Source organism: Hippocampus guttulatus, chromosome 10 (assembly GCF_054856545.1).
Source record: "Hippocampus guttulatus isolate MCC_2025c chromosome 10, RoL_Hgut_1.0, whole genome shotgun sequence".
Classification (NCBI taxonomy): domain Eukaryota; kingdom Metazoa; phylum Chordata; class Actinopteri; order Syngnathiformes; family Syngnathidae; genus Hippocampus; species Hippocampus guttulatus.
Window position 1 is genome coordinate 20,772,413 of NC_141270.1, and position 18,812 is coordinate 20,791,224.

The following is an 18,812-nucleotide window of genomic DNA, read 5'->3' on the forward strand; positions in this document are numbered from 1 at the left end:
AATAAAACTGAAATCCTCCTTCTTGGCACCAAATCCACTTTATCTAAAGTTAACAGTTTCTCCCTCAACATTGACAGTTCCTCAGTGTCCCCCTCCCCTCAGGTTAAGAGTCTGGGTGTCATCCTTGACAGCATGCTAACCTTCCAGTCACATATCAATGCCATCACCCGCAATGCTTATTTCCACCTCCGCAATATTAACAGACTTCGCCCTTCCCTCACCCCCCGCACCACTGCTATTCTTGTCCACAGTCTTGTCACATTCCGCTTAGATTACTGCAACGCTCTCCACTTCGGCCTACCTCAAAAGTCTCTCCATAAAATCCAGCTGGTTCAAAACGCCTCTGCTCGCATCATTACAAAAACACCCTCCCAGCAGCACATGACCCCCGTCCTTCAGCAACTCCACTGGCTCCCTGTCCATTACCGCATCAATTACAAACTGCTCCTATATACATACACTCACCGGCCACTTTATTAGGTATACCTGTCCGCCTGCTCGTTATCACTTTTTTCTAATCAGCTAATCACATGGCAGCAACTCAGTGCATTTAGGCATGTAGACATGGTCAAGACAATCTCCTGCAGTTCAAACCAAGCATCAGTATGGGGAAGAAAGGTGATTTGAGTGGCTTTGAACGTGGCATGGTTGTTGGTGCCAGAAGGGCTGGTCTGAATATTTCAGAAACTGCTGATCTACTGGGATTTGCACGCACAACCATCTCTAGGGTTTACAGAGAATGGTCCGAAAAAGAAAAAATATCCATGAGCGGCACTTCTGTGGGCGGAAATGCCTTGTTGATGCCAGAGGTCAGAGGAGAAAGGTCAGATTGGTTCGAGCTGATAGAAAGGCAACAGTGACTCAAATAACCACCCGTTACAACCAAGATAGGCAGAAGAGCATCTCTGAACGCACAGTACGTTGAACTTTGAGGCAGATGGGCTACAGCAGCAGAAGACCACGCTCGGTGCCACTCCTTTCAGCTAAGAACAGGAAACTGAGGCTACAATTTGCACAAGCTCATTGAAATTCGACAACAGAAGATTGGAAAACCTTGCCTGGTCTGATGAGTCTGGATTTCTGCTGCGACATTCGGATGGTAGGGTCAGAATTTGGCATCAACAACATGAAAGCATGGATCCATCCTGCCTTGTATCAACGGTTCAGGCTGTTGGTGGTGGTGCAATGGTGTGGGGAATATTTTCTTGGCACTCTTTGGGCCCCTTGGTACCAATTGAGCATCGTTGCAACGCCACAGCCTATCTGAGTATTGTTGCTGACCATGTCCATCCCTTTATGACCACAATGTACCCAACTTCTGATAGCTACTTTCAGCAGGATAATGTGCCATGTCATAAAGCTGGAATCATCTCAGACTGGTTTCTTGAAGATGACAATGAGTTCACTGTACTCAAATGGCCTCCACAGTCACCAGATCTCAATCCAATAGAGCATCTTTGGGATGTGGTGGAACAGGAGATTCGCATCTTGGATGTGCAGCCGACAAATCTGCGCCAACTGTGTGATGCCATCAAACTCTCTGAGGAATGCTTCCAGCACCTTGTTGAATCAATGCCACGAAGAATTGAGGCAGTTCTGAAGGCAAAAGGGGGTCCAACCTGTTACGAGCATGGTGTACCTAATAAAGTGGTAGTTGAGGGGATATGGCCATCCACAATCTGGCCCCTCCCTACCTGTCCGACCTACTTTAGGTGCATACCCCTACTTGCTCCCTCAGATCCTTGTCCTTCCTCCGCCTGTCAGTGCCCCCTGCCCGCCTCAGCACCATGGGAGCCAGAGCCTTTCGTCGCGCTGCTCCAAAGCTCTGGAACAATCTACCCCCGGACCTCCAAAACTGTACACCTCTCTCCACTTTCAAGTCCTGTCTAAAAACACACTTGTTCAGGACTGCCTACAATACACAACTCTTCCATTTGCTCTGTTTTGTGATCTTATGTCTTGTTTTTATACAATATTTCTTTATTTATTTTTACATTGTATTGTCTGTACAGTGTCCTTGGGTGGCATGAAAGTCGCTTTTAAATGAAATGTATTTTTATTATTATTATTTGGTTCTTATTTCTGTCATCGTGGTTTTAAGTCTCACTGTGCTATTTTAGAAACCTGCCTTGAAACTATGGCTGACAACTAGTATTTATTATAAGTCCGGCGCAGTTACACTGATTATTCTTGTGTTGATTAATGTGCACTGACCCAATGAAATGAAATACTGGTACATTAAAATAATTATATATATTTTTTTACCAGATGTAATGGGCCATATATCTTCCAAAAAGTTCACATTTTTGATTCAACAGTCAACAGAATGTTTTTCTAAAAGTCTTTTGAGGATCTTCAAGATAATAATAATAATAATAATAATAGATTTTATTTATAAGCGCCTTTCAAGACACCCAAGGACACTTTACAATAACAAAAAACACAAAACAATACGGGTTGAGCAGCGGCAGCCAAAATGTCTTTTGGTCAATGTGAGAAGAGCCTTTGTGTTCTTTTTGTGTGATATTAAAATTGGTTTGATGAGCTCTAAATTCCATCAGAGGAGTTAAACATGGCACAAAGTGCACTTGTTGTTTCGTTTAAAAGCCTTTTAAACAATGCCTGCAAACTTTGAGGCATACAGGCATACAGTTAGTCAAAAGCTTTGTCACTGAAATTTTTTACGTCAGCCATTTTGTATAAAACTCAATGCAAAACAAGAAGGTATGAAACAAAACTATACAGGATAATAGCTAATACCTAAAGGACGAAAAAAAAGTAAGACTTGATCTCAATTGGAAATACATTGATGGGAAAAGTTCCCTTATACAGTACCGGTATATTGAATTGCACTCAACTCAACTGTATTTATAGAGCACTTTCAAACAGCCATCGCTGCATACAAAGTGCTGTACATCAAATAAATTAGTAAGAAATTCCACAAAAAGAGCAGATTAAAACAATAATGCAAACAAATCTGTGGCTTTTCCACTTGTACATACCCAACTTCATGTTTCATGAAACATGGTACGTAAACACAGACTGCACTTTTTAATACAATACAATACATCCTGCTTTTTATAGCGCTTTCACAACAGCTGCAACTGGAACAAAGCGCTTTTCAAAACAGTTAACATTTTTCATTAATCACATTAATTATCAAATATAAATAATAAAATTAACAACATAACAATCACCCAAACTAATAAGTCCACTCTCATCCAAAAATATTGAAACTGCAATGTCAATTCAATTGTTATGATGTTATCAGGAAGAGTGAAAATGCATGGAGTAAATATTCAATTTCCAAGTCAATTTACAGTACGCACCCCCCTAATACTTCACGTCAGGGGCCAGTGTGCTTCAAGTTAAAAAGGCAGTTTGGAACCCTGTTCTGCAACACCAGCATATTCCGATGCTGTGTAACTCACCATGTTGAGAAGCTCTGGACCTTTGACAGATATGAAGTTGAGACCCGACTCATTGGCCACCGCCTGTAACAACAGATTACAGTAAGACTTTCAAACAACAGGCAATGTAAAAGTCACTTGTACAAAGCCGTGGGGCCTTTACACGCCGCAACGTGGCTATCTAAAGCGGCCATGCCAGCGCGAACCCCCTATTATACGCTTCCTGTCAAGTCTCGACTTTTATTCATTTTTTTCCTCCCTCCTTGCGCTTCCTGCTTTCTCTGCATGACGTGTGCGCTCACAGCTGACAACGAGGCACTTTTAGGCAGCTCTGCACTATACACTGTTCAAAATGATGAAAGGAAAATGTATTTTCATTGTGTAGGTAGCTAAATGCCCAGGGCAATTGTGGCTGATGCTGAAAAGGTGTTAAAGTTTTTTTATATAGTGAGGATGGGGAGACTTATGCCCGAAACCTAGGTGCATCATTGGGCTCTGTCTGTGGTTGATATAAGAGCACTGTATTTGCTGGTTGCTTGGCATAATACTCTACAGAGAGGCCCTGACATGTTCTGCTTTTCTGATGCAGGGTTGGAAGCGCTGGTGAGCGGTGTCTGCCACCGTGTGGTAAACACTGGTATTACACATTTCAATTGCTCATCACCAGAAAACATTTTTACTTTCAAAAATGAATTGAGGGCCATGCTGAGTGTGGGTGACAGCATGCCTGGGAAGTAAACATTTTTTGAAATGTTAGTGTCTTGGAGAACCTTTGCAAGAAGGGTTTTTCCACAGCCTGGAGGACCGGCCAGCAGCACTCCTGATGGAGCACTCAATCCAAGAGCCCTGAACTGCTCAGGAGAACGTACTGGAGCCTGCATGACACATGGATATGTTATATTTCATTTACAATTGTGATGAAAATAAATGTTAACGTTTAGAACAGGGGTGCCCATTATGTCGATCGTGAGCAACTGCAAAGTAAGTGTCGGTAGCTCGCATGGCAATAACTCAGTCACTGCCAGCCCTCTCAGATATATGGTATTGATATAATATACTGTAGCTTCCTGTCGACGGCAGAGAATGAGTTAAAAATTTTTAGGTAGACTCCGCCCTATTATCCGTTGTGAAATCTTTCACTTGATTGATGTACAGGGACGCCAGTCACACAGCTTTCGCATGCTTCACCGCCAAGGCACTTACAAAGGCACGATGTGACAAAACAAGCTAACTAGCAGTTTCTATTTTTTGTCTACTCTAAACTTAATAACAAAGTATGAAAATGATTAGGGGATCAAGAAAGCAAAATATTTCCATGCAGTGTGAGAAGAGGATTTTTTTTTTTGCAGTGGGCTCAGTGGCGGGGGGAAGCGGGCAATGCACTTGGGCACGCGCATTCGGTTTCACTGGCGCTGGAGAGGGAACCACTGGACGGGGCAGCCATACACCGAAACACCGGTGTGAGGCCGGAATCCTCCAGTGGTGTGTCATGGCTACTGGTTTAGGGTGGTGGTGGTGACTGAAATGACTGGCTGAGCGGTGTGTCATGCTGGTCGAGCCCTTGGGGCTCTTTGTGGCTGGCCAAAGATGAGAAATATGGAAGCGCATTTTCGGGACATTGATAAAACATGAAAAGGACACTGTGTAACAATTTGTTGATTTTTCAATGTGGATTATTTAAAAAACCCACTCATGATTTCAACAATAATTATAAATATAAAAATAAAAATAAGATGTCCTGTCACATCAGTGTATTTTTTTAAAGTAATAGATAAAGTAATTATATTTCAAAGGCTATGACTCCCTGACAGGAGGAGGCTGCCGTGTTTCGTCGTCATCGTTCTGCTACGGATATCCAAAGGAGACAAACTTAGCGAATGTAGTTTGTCAACATGGTGACGACAGCATTTGTAAAAAATGCCAAGCACTTGAGGCAATACTAGGAATCATTTGGGACAACATTTTGCTTGCACCTCTGATAAAGAAATTTTTGGTATGCTCATGAAGTGCGGTCTCTTTGAGGCACAGTATTACGGACACTTCAAAACACATGCGCTTCGAGTTTAGGTTGTTGCATAAATTCACCACTAAATGGCACTAAATTCTACATACTGTACCTAGGCCTGGACCTAAGTGAGGACAGCATGCGGATGTTAAAGTGGGACGGGTGGGTGTGAAAGAAGATGCTAAAGACACACCCTCAGTAGGTGTTGGTGCATCGTGCAAAACAACACAGTGAAAATGGCACCTACAAAGAGACACGCAAACAAAACACAGTTTAAACCGAAAGCTGTCCGTTACACAGAGGACCAGGGGAATCACGCAGCCGTGAGAGAATTTAAGATCAACTAATTCATGGTGCTTGGTGCTTTTGTTTTATGGAACGGCACCATCCGGAGATGGACGACCGTGGCACAGCAACATCTGTCGGATTACAAGGAAAAGCTGGCCAACTTCTGCTCCTACTGCAGTAAAACGTGTAATGTTCTGCGTAGAGGTGTCAAATTATCGTGTAAATTGCCAGTAATTAATTACAGTCATATTTAGCGGGTTATGTTTTTTTAATCGCGTTAATATAAATTTTAATCTCTAACTTTATTGTTTCTCTAGGTGGGTTGCCTTTTTATAATATCCCTTTTCATGCGTTGGCTTCCTGTGTTCGAGGGTGGGGAAACAAATGTCAGTCACGGCAATGCCAACAGCGCCTCTTCTTCTTAACTAAAACATTCACACCTTAGCTAAACTGCAAGTAAGCTATTTTATCCTCAAAATGAGGATAGTTCGAGCGTGTGTTTTTTTCTCCCCCTCTCACTCCCTTGTGGTTTCTTTCTGACTTCCGAGTTGAGTGAAGGCTGGCGCGTTTGGCTGCTGCTGCTCAACCCGTGTTGTGTTTTATTGCTTTTGTTATTGTAAAGTGTCCTTGGGTGTCTTGAAAGGCGCTTATAAATAAAATGTATTATTATTATTAAGCGGACATTGATTGGCTGTCATTATGTCTTGTTGCTGACAGGCTCCCATTGAAGTTGGGCGGACCAGGTAAGCAACGGTGAGGAGAGGAGATGTGAAAATGGAGGAGCATGTGAGAGTTCTCAGTCCAATGAATGGAAAATTCACATTCCAAAAATGCCCTAACGGCACTAAAGGTAGAGTGTCGTGCCTAATTTGTTAAAAGGAGTTTGCTTCTCACCGAAGCAGCTCACATCAATGCAAAGCACTCAGTCAGGAGTGCTACCACAGCTAACGTTAGCAATATAGCGAGCCATAGCAAAACTCTTCTCCAAACTAAACTTGAGAAGTATGAGGCATGAAGTCAGCATAGCTGCTGTGTCCTCTGTAGCCTACTAGAAGTGATTGATGTTTATTTCAGCACTTTATTTTGGAATGATGAACGGTGTTATTTCTGAAGTGCTAACTTACAGCACTGTGATTTAAGGGTCTGTTTTATTTTTTATTATCTGAAGCAAGTTCAGTAGTTCAGTGTTCAGTACTTGTATTGCTCAGAAAAGTGTTCTTACTGTTTTTGAAATGTTAACCTAAGCACTTTTTATGGGCTTGATGTTCTATTTTATTTTTATTTTGTAATTATTTGGAGATTTCCTAAATTTAAAAAAAAACAGTGATATTCCGCCTGGGGCGGCCCGGTGATCCAGTGGCTAACGCGTCGACCTCACAGTATAGAAGTTCAATTCCAGCTCCGGCTTCCCTGTGTGGAGTTTGCATGTTCTCCCCATGCCTGCGTGGGTTTTGTCTGAGTACTCGGGTTTCCTCCAACATTCTAAAAACATGCATTGCAGGCTGATTGAACAATCAAAAAAATTGTCCCAAGGTGTGAGTGTGAGCATGGATGGTTGTTCGTCTCTGTGTGCCCTGCGATTGTCTGGCAACCGGTTCAGGGTGTCCCCCGCCTACTGCCCGAAGACAGCTGCGATAGGCTCTAGCACACCCCGCGACCCATGTGAAGATAAGCGGATCGGAAAATGGATGGATGCATGGATGGCTGGATATTCCCCCTGGTGGTCGAAACTAAAGGTTGCAGGTCGAACTTGGGACTCGTCTCAAATACAGCAGAAAGGAAATGGATAGGGCTGCATCTGTTCAAGTCTGTTTAAAAACAAAGTACTTTATAATTCCACTTTTTTTGTGATGTCAATCTTTTGATCTGCCTCAATAATGTAATGAATTTAAAATAAAAATAGGGGTTTTCTCAACAGTTTTTAGATGAGATTAAAATATAGATTAATTTGATCAATTAATTACAGATCTTAATTAATCTCACATTTTTTAAAATCTCTTCACAGCACGAGTTCTGCGTCACATTAAATGAAGACGGTTTCTTGGAGATTTTCATCCTTTACTCTGCCGCTCTGCCGGCCTCACTTGGCTTCCATTACTGACTGTTCTCTCAACCAGTCCCCGCATTCCCACCCACATAACAGCTTGGACTATGGCAAGTGATGAGGGACAATGACACTGTCTTACAATCATTTTGAAATACAACAAAAAGATTGCTGACAAACACATCCAGCCCAACCACATCACCCACATGGATGAGGGACCGCTCACTTTCGACATCCCGGCGAACCACACTATAGAGAAGAAGGGGACCAGCACAGTAGCGATACGCACAACGGGGCGTGTGAAGTTGACTTTTATTTTAGTGCTTGGTTGCCGTGATAATGGACAGAAATAGTCAAAGTTAAATTGCGAGCAGTGTGGGAGCGATGGCAAACACAGCTTTCCTAAGATTGGAAGGGAGCGCCGGGCAAGTTACACCACAATTTGTGAATGGATTGTGGATGCTTGGGTTTACATGTCTGTCTGCACTGTTGTTCGAGCTTACACAAACGCATTTCTGACAATGACGTGAGGGAACCTGGCGTGTTTGATTTTGAACTTGCCCAGCTGTTCATTTCGAACAAAGAAGATTAGGACTTTGATGGATTTGATCATGAGGAGTGATCAAAAAAAAAAACGTGAGTACATTATTAAATACTTCAATAAATTACAAACTAATTCAATTTTGCTGCCGCTGACTGTTTAAAAACATACGTTGGCGTGCATGTATGCTACCATATTATTTAAGTGACTGTATGAGTTACCATGCCTGTGTCCAATAATACAATGCGTCTTGTGCATGTGTTAAACACACAAACAGCACCCGTACCTGACGCTATGCCTTTTAATACGGTGCACTGTATGGTCGTGAAAATACGGTAGTTGCCATACTGAGTGACCTTCTGTGCATGCACCTCAGACAGCGTAAATAGTGATGCAATGGTTTCCATTGACTGGAAGTCTCAGCCCAAGTTTTTACTTTACTACTACTATACTGCATTTTTAAAATACTTTTCAGCAGTAAAATTGCCAAAACAACAACCGGTGCTGCCATGTTTGATGGCGGAAGTCGATGACCTAACACAATTTTCACACGCTTGTAACCTGCGCTCTCAAACACTACGTACACTTCTATTATGTGTACATTTGAATAAGGACCGTAGTGTGTAGTGTGGGTATTGCGGTTGGGCCCGAGTACCGTTCCAACATGAATGATTTTCATTAGGAAGCATGCATACGGCTCACTATCAGCAGCTCCTGTCCGGAGTCAATATCTGGCTGATTCAATTCAGCCTACATCGTCAACGTGAAGTAAGAGCAAAAATTGTACACTAGTTGTATTGTTCAATATGGGTTCATGGAATTATGAGAGGTAGAACAGTATATATTGTACACAAAAATTATATGTACATTGTTCAAAAAAATAAAGGGAATACCAAAGCAACACAATGAAACTCCAAATTCATCACTGTTCTGTGAAATCAGCATGCCCAGTTAGTGCTCTCTACCATCTTTGATACTGATTTGTTGTTTTGCTTTACTGTTGTACAGTATATGTTAGTTGCTCCATGTACAGCACTTTGTGTGCAGCGATGGCTGTTTGAAAGTGCTCTACAAATACTCAACTCAGCTGTCAACAGACGCCATGAGGGGGGTATAGACCAGTTTCAATGTTGGCAAACATTGACTCCAAGATGCGCGCGCATCTTAATGACGTCACTGTTGTTTACAAAGACGAGCATTCTTAATTGCCTCCTCAGTGCTCGGCGCATGTGTAAACCACTGGTGGTTGCTGTTGCCATTTCCGAACGAAGCAGCAGAGGTCGCTGTGGCATGCTGAGGTTGCATTACACTTTTGCGGAAGGCTTATTTTCGATGTCGTGAACGTCACTGCGAGGCAAGGGTGGAGAAAAAGTTTTAGTATTACGCAACAGGGGGGAATATTCATTGTCGGGGGAAGCAGAAAAGAAGGAATGGCTTAATGCATGAAGATTTATTCACACTAGGGGGTATTTTCGCACTGTATTACGACTCATGTGCAGCCAGACTTGATGTATGCATACGTATGCATACATCAAGTCTGGCTGCACACGCATCTTGGAGGCAGGAAACACACGTCACATGAAACTGGTCTATGAAGAGCCGATGGCCTCAAGTGGGGACTGCGCTTATAGCCTGTACAGCCAACACTGTGCAGCAAGACTGCCATTTGACAGGAAACAAAGACCAGCATTTGCAAGAGAATATAAAAATTGGTAATTTCGCCACTGCTGCCCTGTGCTCTTCACGGATGAGAGCAGGTTCACACTGTGGACAGGTGACTGACGTGTCAGAGTCTGGAGACGCTGAGGCGAACATTATCCTGCCTGCAACATCATGGTGGTAATGATTTAGGGAGGCATTTTTTAGAACACCACACAGCTATCCTTGTGTAAGCCAGAGGTACCTTCACTACCGCTAAGTACTGGTATGAGATCCTCGGGTCTGTTGTGAGACCATGTGAAGTGGAACTTGGGTTCCTTCTAATGCATGACAAAGCTTCATGTGGCTGAAGTGTATCGAAAGTTCCTCCATGATAAACGGATTGATGCTATAAACTGGCATTACTGTTTTCGGACCTGAATCATGTCTCGTTCCATACTGTACATCAACGCCACGCCACGTTGCACCAAAGACTGCGCAGGAGTTAACTGATGCTTTATTTCAGGTCCAAACCTGGAATAAAGCATCAGCTCCCTGAGCGGGTACGTTGCAGTCTCATCAGGAGCATGCCCAGGTATAAGCACCAGGAGGCCAAACACAAGACTGAGCCCCATTTTGACTTGTCCTGAGGAATTTCCACTCAAACTGGATCAGCCTGTATTCTGAGTTTCCACTTCTATTGTGAGTATGATTAAAAAAACAAACCCCTTTGGGTTGGTCATTTAATTTTATGTTGATCATTTTCATGTTATTTCGTTGAAGACATTGCACAGTGTGCTTCATAAAGATTCTCAGATGGAACATTTGATATGTAGGATGTAGTATTTTAGTGTTCCCTTAATTTTTTTGGAGTAGTATATATTTTTAGATACATCCATACTGATATAAATAAACACATGCATGCATCAATAAATGCATACATAAGGTAGATAATTTGGCACGTTGAAAAAAATGTGGGCCCCCGTGTCTTAGAACATTGACCTTGCACTGTGACATTTACAGAGAACTGACAGGCCATAATATCATACACTAAGAGTTTGTAAAAAAAAAAAAAGGGATAAAGCAACTGTGAAGCAAGGTGGAATATAAAAATCAATGGATATTTGGATGAGTAAGCACAGATTACTAATGGTATCCCTAAGTTTAAAAAAAGCATTAAATCAGGGAAATACTTTCAAGAAAATTTAAAACTACTTTACCAAAATGGCCATTGTAAGTTCTTCCCTTATTTCATGAAGCGCTCCCACATCATCCCATGTGACATCAGGCACAGTGGCAAAGCCCTCCCTCTTGGCTGAAGGCTGCACGTTGGAAAGAGATGTCTCAAAGTCTGACATGATGAGATAGAGGCTGGTCAGCTCATGCTCTGGTAGAGTATTAGTGTTCTTCAGCAATTGCAGCAGGTGCCATAGATCCCCCTGGTAGAAACAAAACACAAACCACCCCAATGTGAGGAAATGTAACTCTTTATGGAAAGCTTATATCAGGGATCTCTAAAAATCTCTTAAATTACAAACAAAATGAAACAATACCTTAATGAAAATGCATTCCATGCTGTTGACTTCACCCTGACAATTTTACCCTTTTGTATTGTGGTGAAGCCAGTGCACAGTAAATCATTGACATTACAGTAACAAGCAGTTCGGATCATTCACAAGGCTGAAGTTCCCACACATTCACAATCTGTTTATGTAGTCAAAGCTGCTAAAATCCAATGATCTTGTTAAAAACATCACTTGTCCAAGTTAAAGCATTGAACAAGTTATTACTAATCAATTTACATTTCTCTCTAATATTAATATAAATGCAATACAGAATTTTATACATTAATATCAATATTAATGCTAATATTAATATTATTAATACTAATATAAAACAACATTAATAGTAAGAGAGAGTCCATAAATTGAGAGGGTATTGAGATTATACACTGCCCAAACTTAGAGCTAAATGGGGAAAAAAAGTCAAGTGCCACTGTATGCAGAATGAAACTCTTGAACTGTCTGAAAATACACAAGCATACTGTGCGTAAATAAAGATGTATTGTATTGTAAATATGTTATATAACAAGCAATGCCAAGATATTCTTCCTTCCTTCCTTCATTTCATCCTTTCATCCATCATCCCTCCATCCATTCTCTTCCATATATCAGGGGTCAGGGTGGTAGCAGGGAAGACCAGAATTCAGCTCTTCCGGGAGAATCCCAAGGCGTTCCCAGGCCTACTGGGAGATCGTCTATCTAGCTAGTCCTGGGTAGTCCCGGTGGTGCTCCTCCTGATGGAACATGCCCAGAATACCTCACGAGGGGGGGACAGCCAGGAGCATCCTAACTGGATGCCCAAGCCACATCATCTGGCTTGGGCATCTCTCGATGTGGAGGAGCAGCGGCTCGACTCTTGAGTTCCATCCTGGATAACTGAGCTTGTCAGCCTTTCACTCGGAGAGAGCCCGAACTCCCTGTGGCGGAAAAACTAATTTCGGCTACTTGTATCCGTGATTTTGTTCTTTCAGTCATGACCATACATGAGGGTTGGAATGTAGACCAATCGGTAAAGTGAGAGCTTTGCCTTTCAGCTCAGCTTTTTCATCACCAAAAAGACCAATACAGAATCTTCATCACTGCTGAGAAAAGTGACCAGAGTGTAATGAATGGCACAAACACTGCAACTCAGGATGCCGGATTGACAGCCACTCAAAGTAGCAATAATTTAACTGTTCACAACTCAAAATGACAGCACCATTACTATTACACCATGTCTGTGCATAATAACAATGTGCGCACAAAATAAAAGGAAGGACAAAAAAAATGTGATCATTGTAACTTCAGCAAAGCATGCTTGGAAGACCTCTTCCTCTGATTCTTAACCCTCGCTTGCAATATATTTTTTTAATAGCATGAAACAATGACATGTCAAAGTACAAATCCGATGATTTTACTTGAGATTTTATTGAAAGGAACCACAACTTTTAATTATTTTCTTTTTTGTAGCATTGATCATATTTTGAACTTGACATTTATTTTAGATACCTGTATATTTATGCTGATAATGCTTTCAAGTTTGGAAGAAATATTGTATGCTGTCTGCTTTGATTCATATTTATGTTCAAAAGCATTTAGTTTTAGTCCGTCCAATAAATGTTTAATTCTGTGTTCTATAGAGTTTTGGCACCTTGTGCGATAGAGTTTGACTACCCTGCAAAGTATTTCTTATCTTATTTCTTACAAGCATTATTATAACGGACTGACATACTGACTGTAATCATTAGCAACATTCCTCTGGAAGTTGATAATGGCCAGTGTTTAAGCGAGATGCTCGGGAAGTCCTTACCGGCAGATGCTCATGTCCCAAGTTATCCTGAGATAACTGATTAACATCCACTATTTCTGAGGTTGTGTTCCTTGGTGATGATGCTGTACCGGTGTTCTCGCTACTGTCGTTTGTCACAGCTTCAGTCCCAAGTGGCAAGTCACTGCTGAAGATGCTGATTTTGCTCTTCTCTGGTACTTTTCCCACCAACAGAACCCTGTTGACAGCATTCATGGCAGCTTCACGGCAAAGTGCCATGAGATCCGCACCCACGTATCCTGGGGTGAGGCGAGCCAGTTTGCCATAGTCAAAATCTTCTGGCATCTTCAGCTTACGACACAAAGTCTTTAAAATCCTGACAAAACACATTTGTTTTACTTTAATTGTTCCTTTCACACATTGATTAAACATACGCATCAATGGTGGCCATATGTTCCTAACATGGTTATCTTTAATTACCATATTTTCACAACCATTCGGCGCACCGTATTGTTGGGCGCAGTCTCAGTAACGGGTGCTATTTCTGTGTTTGACACATACACAAAACGCACTGTATTATTGGGTGCAGCCAGGCATAGTAAAACATACACCACTTAAACATACGGCATGCATGCACGCACGCTAAAAACACGTTTTTAAAAAGGCAACGGAAGCAAAACTGAGTTCGGTTGTACTTTATTTAGCCATTTTACAATGTACTCACGTTTTTCTCTTCACCTCTTACACGCTCACCCTTCACTCATTGGCGACTGGTACCTGCGAGGGGTGTGCCTTGAGCGTCCTCTTACACACCCACCCTTCACTCATTGGCGACTGGTACCTGCTAGGGACGTGCCTTTAGCGTCCTCTTACATGTCCACCCTTCACTCATTGGCCGACTTCCGCATGCCTGTCGTCACTCACTCCGCCTTTTCTCTGTATAAACAGCGTGTTGGCCAGAGATGCTCTCAGTCGTGCTTTGGAACTCGGCTCATACACTAGACGCTCCGCATTTTAATGGCGCCTTATAGTCGTGAAAATACGGTAAACAAGTCACTGCTCAAAGAACTCAATCCTATAAAAATGAGAAAAAAGGTTTTCCCTCAAAAACTCTGAATCCTGAAATATGCAAAAATGCTACTCTACTATAGCAAATAATGAATTTAAGAAAATAAGCTTGCCATGATGGTAACGTTTAAACGTTCCTTCAAAATAAGATGTACCGCAAATACAAAGTGCATGAAAAACACGACTCATCATCTTTTTCTTCTGTCTTTTCCCCTTCCAAAAGAAACCTCCCAAAGACATTTGTTTTTTTTGCGCCGCCCCTTGGTTTCATTTTAGCGGTAACCTATCACATGACGAGAAGTGCCATATTGTAGACCAGAGGTGCCCAAACCTTTTTGACCCAAGATCTACTTTTCGATCAAGCAACCTCCCTGGATCGACCCGTTACCGCGCACGCGCGCATATGCACGCACGTACACACGCATGCCATGATGAGCAACAGACTGACACTGACGCATGCGAGGCACTTTTGCAGCCTGTTAACGATCGTAGCTCACGCGTACCATTTTAAAATGTTTCTCTCGGCCCTCCAGATTCCCATTCTTTGCCCATCCACTCGGTGAATTGGACAAAACAAACTCTGAATGAGAATAGTGATAACGGTAAAAGTTGAGCGCAACAACTCTGAGCACAAGCTGGAACTGCAGACTGCTGAGCGCTAACAATTTATGACCACCGTAGGTTAAAGATGACCCGCTTTGTTTTAATTTATTTTTTAAATACTTTTTGTGAAAGTGAGACTCATAAAGTTATTAGAGTACAGTGTGCATTAACACAAAAAAATTTTTTTTTTCCTCTACACGCCTCAGATCGATTTGGGACCAGTCCCTGATCTACTGGTCGATCACGATCGACGTAATGGGCACCCCTGTTGTAGACGGATGTAACAGAGAATCCGGTAATTTTTCATAATAAAACATCTTTCAGATTCCGAAATAAATGAAAGTGAAGTAATCTAAGTTTTTATTCTTTCTGCGCGGCCCAGCACCAAATGACCCATGGACCAGTACTGGTCCGCGGCCCGGGGGGACCACTGAAATAAAACTCCCCACAAAAAAGCAAAAATACATGCCTCTCATGATCAGTTGAGAAGGGTTTACAGAGCAGTCTGATTGGATGTTTAAGTGCTTGGAGGCATGTCCATGACAGTATGATCAATGTCCAAAAAATGTCCCTCAGGCAGACGCTACAGATCCATGCGCACCAAATCCAGTAGACACTTAAACAGCTTCTTCCCTCTAGCCATTAACTCCTTAAACAGTCACTGACGTAGTCACTCTTCTTGTACTACAAATACTGCTACTGGTCACTCTAAAATGGTTCAATGATTTTGTTGTTTACGATGATACTAATGCAGCGTGTTATACCGGAGACAAATTCCTTGTGTGTTCTACATACTTGGCCAATAAAGATGATTCTGATTCTGAAGCATTTGTGCTTAGAAAAGTGCTAGCACACTCGGGGTCCACAGTCTATATGACAGACGATATAAATTTGGCCTCCGGTACAGATTAGGAGACGACTAACCAATGATGGTTACGCTTGTTGACTATGCCATCGTATCTGTCTCCGTTTGAAAATGACTTCAAGAACTTAAAATCATATTTCACAGACCTTAGACGAGACTGTTCATCTGGGATACCAAGACATATCTCTCTGTCAAAGCGTCCAGCTCTCCGCAGGGCAGGGTCAAGGGAGTCTGGCCTATTAGTTGCACCAATGACCATGAGTTGCGTTCCAGATGCCTGACTGTTCAAGTCTGTCAAGGGGTAAGAAAGGGGAAAAAAAAATCTCAGTTTCAATTTGAAATTAAAGTTGCGAATGTATTTTTCTACTCGTAACTGTTTTCACACAGAGGTGTAGCTGACATTTAACATCACGGCTCAAGATGGGTACCAAAGATGGTACACTTTATTGGTTTGGACCGATTTGGATCAGTACCACCGAGACCAATTCACGTCAAATCAAACAGTGCCATGTTTCAGTTCCTACGGGTAGCTTTCCATATTAAGACTGCGAGAGAAAAAAGTTCGTCATTTTCCATGGCACACTTGAATGCAGTAGTGCACGGACACCAGCATAATGGCAAGACACATTCACATAGGATTTCACAGGTGCAAAAAATATATTTCTGGGTTTGGAAGCAAGCGTGACTTGCCCACTGCCAAGCCAAACAAATGCAGTTTATGAAGTATTTTGTAGCAAAGATGAAGCCTCACACTTTGCAGCATTCTTTGGTTCAGTGTGAGGGGTGACCTTCTCGGTGCGCATATACTGTGAGATATATACATGTATATATATATATATATATATATATATATATATATATATATACACACAGTCAAACCTCGGTTTTCGACCATAAGCCATTCCAGAAGGCTGTTTGAAAACCGAATTGTTCGAAAACCGAAACCACGTTTCCCATTGGAATCAATGTAAAAAATTGTAAAAAAAAAGTAGAGAAAACAACTTTTTTAAAAGCATTTTTTTTCAACTATTTTAGACCATGAACTGAGAGCCTGGACACCCTGCGGAGAAAACTCATTTCGGCCGCTTGTATCCAGGATCTCGTTCTTTCGGTCACGACCCACAGCTTGTGACCATAGATGAGGGTTGGAACGTAGATCGACCGGTAAATTGAGAGCTTCACCCTTTGGCTCAGCTCCTTCTTTACCACGACAGACCGATACAACCTCCGCATCACAGCAGACGCTGCACCGATCCGCCTGTCGATCACTCGCTCCCTCCTGCCCTCACTCGTGAACAAGACCCGAAGATACTTTAACTCCTCCACTTGGGGAAAGATCTCCTCCCCGACCCGGAGGGGGCACGCCACCCTTTTCCAACTGAGGACCATGGTTTCAGATTTGGAGGTGCTGATTTTCATCCCAACCGCTTCACACTCGGCTGCGAAACGCTCCAGTGAGAGTTGGAGAGCCCTGCTTGAAGGAGCCAACAGTACCACATCATCTGCAAAAAGCAGAGATGCAATACTGAGGCCACCAAAACGGACCCCCTCAACGCGTCGGCTGCGCCTAGAAATTCTTTCCATAAAGATTATGAACAGAATCGGCGACAAAGGGCAGCCTTGGCGGAGTCCTACCCTCACTGGAAACAACCACATCGGTGGTATAGTGACCAAACAGCCCGTATCAGGGGGTTTGGTACCCCATACCCACGAAGTACCCCCCACAGAACTCCCCGAGGGACACGATCAAACGCCTTCTCCAAGTCCACAAAACACATGTAGACTGATTGGGCGAATTCCCACATACCCTAGAGGATCCTGCTAAGGGTGTAGAGCTGGTCCACGGTTCCACGGCCAGAACGAAAACCACACTGCTCCTCCTCAATCTGAGGCTGGACTTCCTGACGGACCCTCCTCTCCAGCACCCCTGAATAGACCTCACCAGGGAGACTGAGGAGTGTGATCCCTCTGTAGTTGGAACACACCCTCCGGTCCCCCTTTTTAAAAAGAGGGACCACCACCTGCCAATCCAGAGGCACTCTCCCCGCTGACCATGCGATGTTGCCAAGGCGTGTCAACCAGGATCTCATCCACCCCTGGGGCCTTGCCACCGAGGAGCTTTTTAACCACATCGGTGACTTCGACCACAGAGATAGGAGAGCCCACCTCAGAGTCCCCAGAATCTGCTTCCTCCAAGGAAGGCGTGCTGGTGGAGTTGAGGAGGTCTTCGAAGTACTGCGCCCACCGGCTCACAACGTCCCGAGTTGAGGTCAACAGCGCCCCATCCCCACTGTACACAGTGTTAGTGGTGCACTGTTTCCCCCTCCTGAGACGTCGGATGGTGGACCAGAATTTCCTCAAAGCCGTCCGGAAGTCGGCTTCCATGGCCTCACCGAACTCTTCCCACGCCCGAGTTTTTGCCTCGGCGACCACCGAAGCTGCGTTCCGCTTAGCCAGTCGATACCTGTCAGCTGCCTGGGGTCCCACAGGCCATAAAGGCATACCTGACAACTTTTCGGAGCGCCAACCTGTATAAACTACCAAAAAAATCCTTATAAAGAGCAAAAAATCCGTATAACATACCAAAGGATTTTATATGTCAAAATAACGGCAGAAAAAAACCCACAAAATTTTCAATGATATTTATTGTAAATCTCCAAAATACAATGTCTGGTTAATGTCTAATCATCATTCTAATTAGTGGCATTACTGTGTTCAGAGTTGTATTCCTGCGTTACTTTTTTCACCAAATTTTCAGAATCCGTATGATTTGTGCGATACGGCCATATACGTAAGATTCACCACAAAATCCGTATGAACTATGGCAAACCGTATGAGTTGACAGGTATGTAAAGGCCCGATAGGACTCCTTCTTCAGCTTGACGGCATCCCTTACTGCTGGTGTCCACCAGCGAGTACGGGGGTTGCCACCACGACAGGCACCAACCACCTTACGGCCACAACTCAGATTGGCCGCCTCAACAATGGAGGCGCGGAACATGGTCCATTCTGACTCAATGTTCCCCGCCTCCCCCGGAACA

General features: G+C 43.0%; 1 protein-coding gene across 3 annotated transcripts in view; it reads right to left on the reverse strand.

Moving 5' to 3' along the window:
• nvl (nuclear VCP like) overlaps nt 1–18,812 on the reverse strand; it is a 91,608-nt gene that overhangs the window by 30,986 nt on the left and 41,810 nt on the right. For all 3 annotated transcript variants that reach the window (XM_086121654.1, XM_086121653.1, XM_086121652.1), the window contains 5 exons: nt 15,918–16,062; nt 13,278–13,611; nt 11,147–11,365; nt 4,181–4,285; nt 3,432–3,494 (listed from right to left, as the gene is read on the reverse strand). In XM_086121654.1, the coding sequence (XP_085977780.1) occupies nt 3,432–3,494; nt 4,181–4,285; nt 11,147–11,365; nt 13,278–13,611; nt 15,918–16,062 (866 nt within the window). The remainder of the gene's footprint in view (nt 1–3,431; nt 3,495–4,180; nt 4,286–11,146; nt 11,366–13,277; nt 13,612–15,917; nt 16,063–18,812) is intronic.